Source organism: Neopelma chrysocephalum, unplaced genomic scaffold, assembly GCF_003984885.1.
Source record: "Neopelma chrysocephalum unplaced genomic scaffold, ASM398488v2 Primary Assembly neopelma1_184091, whole genome shotgun sequence".
Classification (NCBI taxonomy): domain Eukaryota; kingdom Metazoa; phylum Chordata; class Aves; order Passeriformes; family Pipridae; genus Neopelma; species Neopelma chrysocephalum.
The window spans coordinates 1-1,439 of NW_020938376.1; the positions used below are offsets into that span (position 1 = coordinate 1).

Below are 1,439 nucleotides of genomic sequence, written 5' to 3' on the forward strand. Positions count from 1 at the left end.
GGGGTTTGGGGTCACTGGGAGGGGGTTTGGGGTCACTGGGACAGTGTTTGGGTCACTGGGATGGGGTTTGGGGTCACTGGGATGGGGTTTGGGGTCACTGGGACAGTGTTTGGGTCACTGGGACAATGTTTGGGGTCACTGGAACAGGGTTTGGGGTTACCAGGATGGGATTTGGGGTCACTGGGACAGTGTTTAAGGTCAGTGGGACAGTGTTTGGGGTCTCTGGGACAGTGTTTGAGGTCACTGGGATGGGGTTTGGGGTCACTGGGAAGGGGTTTGGGGTCACTGGGATGGGGTTTAGGATTAGTGGGACAGTGTTTGAGGTCACTGGGACAGTGTTTGGGGTCACTGGGACAGTGTTTGGGATCACTGGGACGGTGTTGGGGTCTCTGGGACAGGGTTTGGGGTCACTGGGCCAGTGTTTGAGCCCCCCATGTCCCCCGTGCCGGCAGAGCCGGAGCCGGTGCAGTCCCAGGTGAGCAAGACGGGCAAGTACGTCCCTCCCAGCCTGAGGGACGGCGCCAGCCGCAGAGGGGAGTCCATGCAGCCCAACCGCAGGGGTAAGAGCCGCTCCAGGGGCACCCGGGGGGGGCTTTGGGGACCCCCCCTGAGCCCCCCCTGACCCCCGGGTGCCCCCCCAGCCGACGACAATGCCACCATCCGCGTCACCAACCTGTCCGAGGACACGCGCGAGACCGACCTGCAGGAGCTCTTCCGGCCCTTCGGCTCCATCTCCCGCATCTACCTGGCCAAGGACAAGACCACCGGACAGTCCAAGGTGGGCAGGGGGTCCTTGGGGCACTGGGGGGGGTCCAGGGGAGCCCCCTCTCCCCCCCGATCCTTCCTCATCCTCCTTTTTTGCCCCCCGAAAAGGGCTTTGCCTTCATCAGCTTCCACCGGCGCGAGGACGCCGCCCGCGCCATCGCCGGCGTCTCCGGCTTCGGATACGACCACCTCATCCTCAACGTGGAGTGGGCCAAGTACGGGGGGGCCCGGCCCTGGTTGAGGGGTCCCTGTCACTGCTGAGAGGGGCCTGAGGGGGCCCTGGCACTGTTTGGGGGGTCCCTGGCACTGTTTTAGGGGTCCTTGTTACTGTTTGGGGGGATCCTGGCCTTGTTTCGGGGGCCCTGACACTGTTTAGGGGTCCCTGACACTGTTTGGGGGATCCTTGTTACTGTTCGGGGGGGCCCTGGCCCTGTTTGGGGGGATCCTGGCCTTGTTTTGGGGGTCCCTGACATTGTCTGGGGGGTCCTTGTTACTGTTTGGGGGGGTCCTGGCCCTATTTGGGGTGTCCTTGTCTGTTCTTTGGGGGGCCTTGGTGGGTCTCTGTCTGTTCTGGGGGGGTTTTTGGGGGGTCCCTTCCCTGACCACCCCCTTCCTTTCTCTCCCCACAGACCCTCCACCAACTGATCGGGCGCCGCTCCCAGCGGGATCCCAGC

At 63.9% G+C, this 1,439-nt stretch overlaps 1 protein-coding gene across 1 annotated transcript; it reads left to right on the forward strand.

Annotated features, from left to right (window-relative positions):
• Positions 1-418: 418 nt before the first annotated feature.
• Positions 419-1,439, forward strand: LOC113962640 (eukaryotic translation initiation factor 3 subunit G-B). The gene is made up of 4 exons (XM_027673394.1): positions 419-560; positions 642-778; positions 874-980; positions 1,395-1,439. The coding sequence occupies exons 1-4, from the start codon at positions 434-436 to the stop codon at positions 1,408-1,410; spliced, it is 387 nt and encodes a 128-aa protein (XP_027529195.1). The 5' UTR covers positions 419-433; the 3' UTR covers positions 1,411-1,439.

Coding starts and splice junctions, on each gene's coding strand:
- LOC113962640 (XM_027673394.1), top strand. CDS start 434: ATGTCCCCCGTGCCGGCAGAGCCGGAGCCGGTGCAGTCCCAGGTGAGC. Junction 561..641: donor CATGCAGCCCAACCGCAGGG/GTAAGAGCCGCT, acceptor GTGCCCCCCCAG/CCGACGACAATGCCACCATC. Junction 779..873: donor AGACCACCGGACAGTCCAAG/GTGGGCAGGGGG, acceptor CCCCCCGAAAAG/GGCTTTGCCTTCATCAGCTT.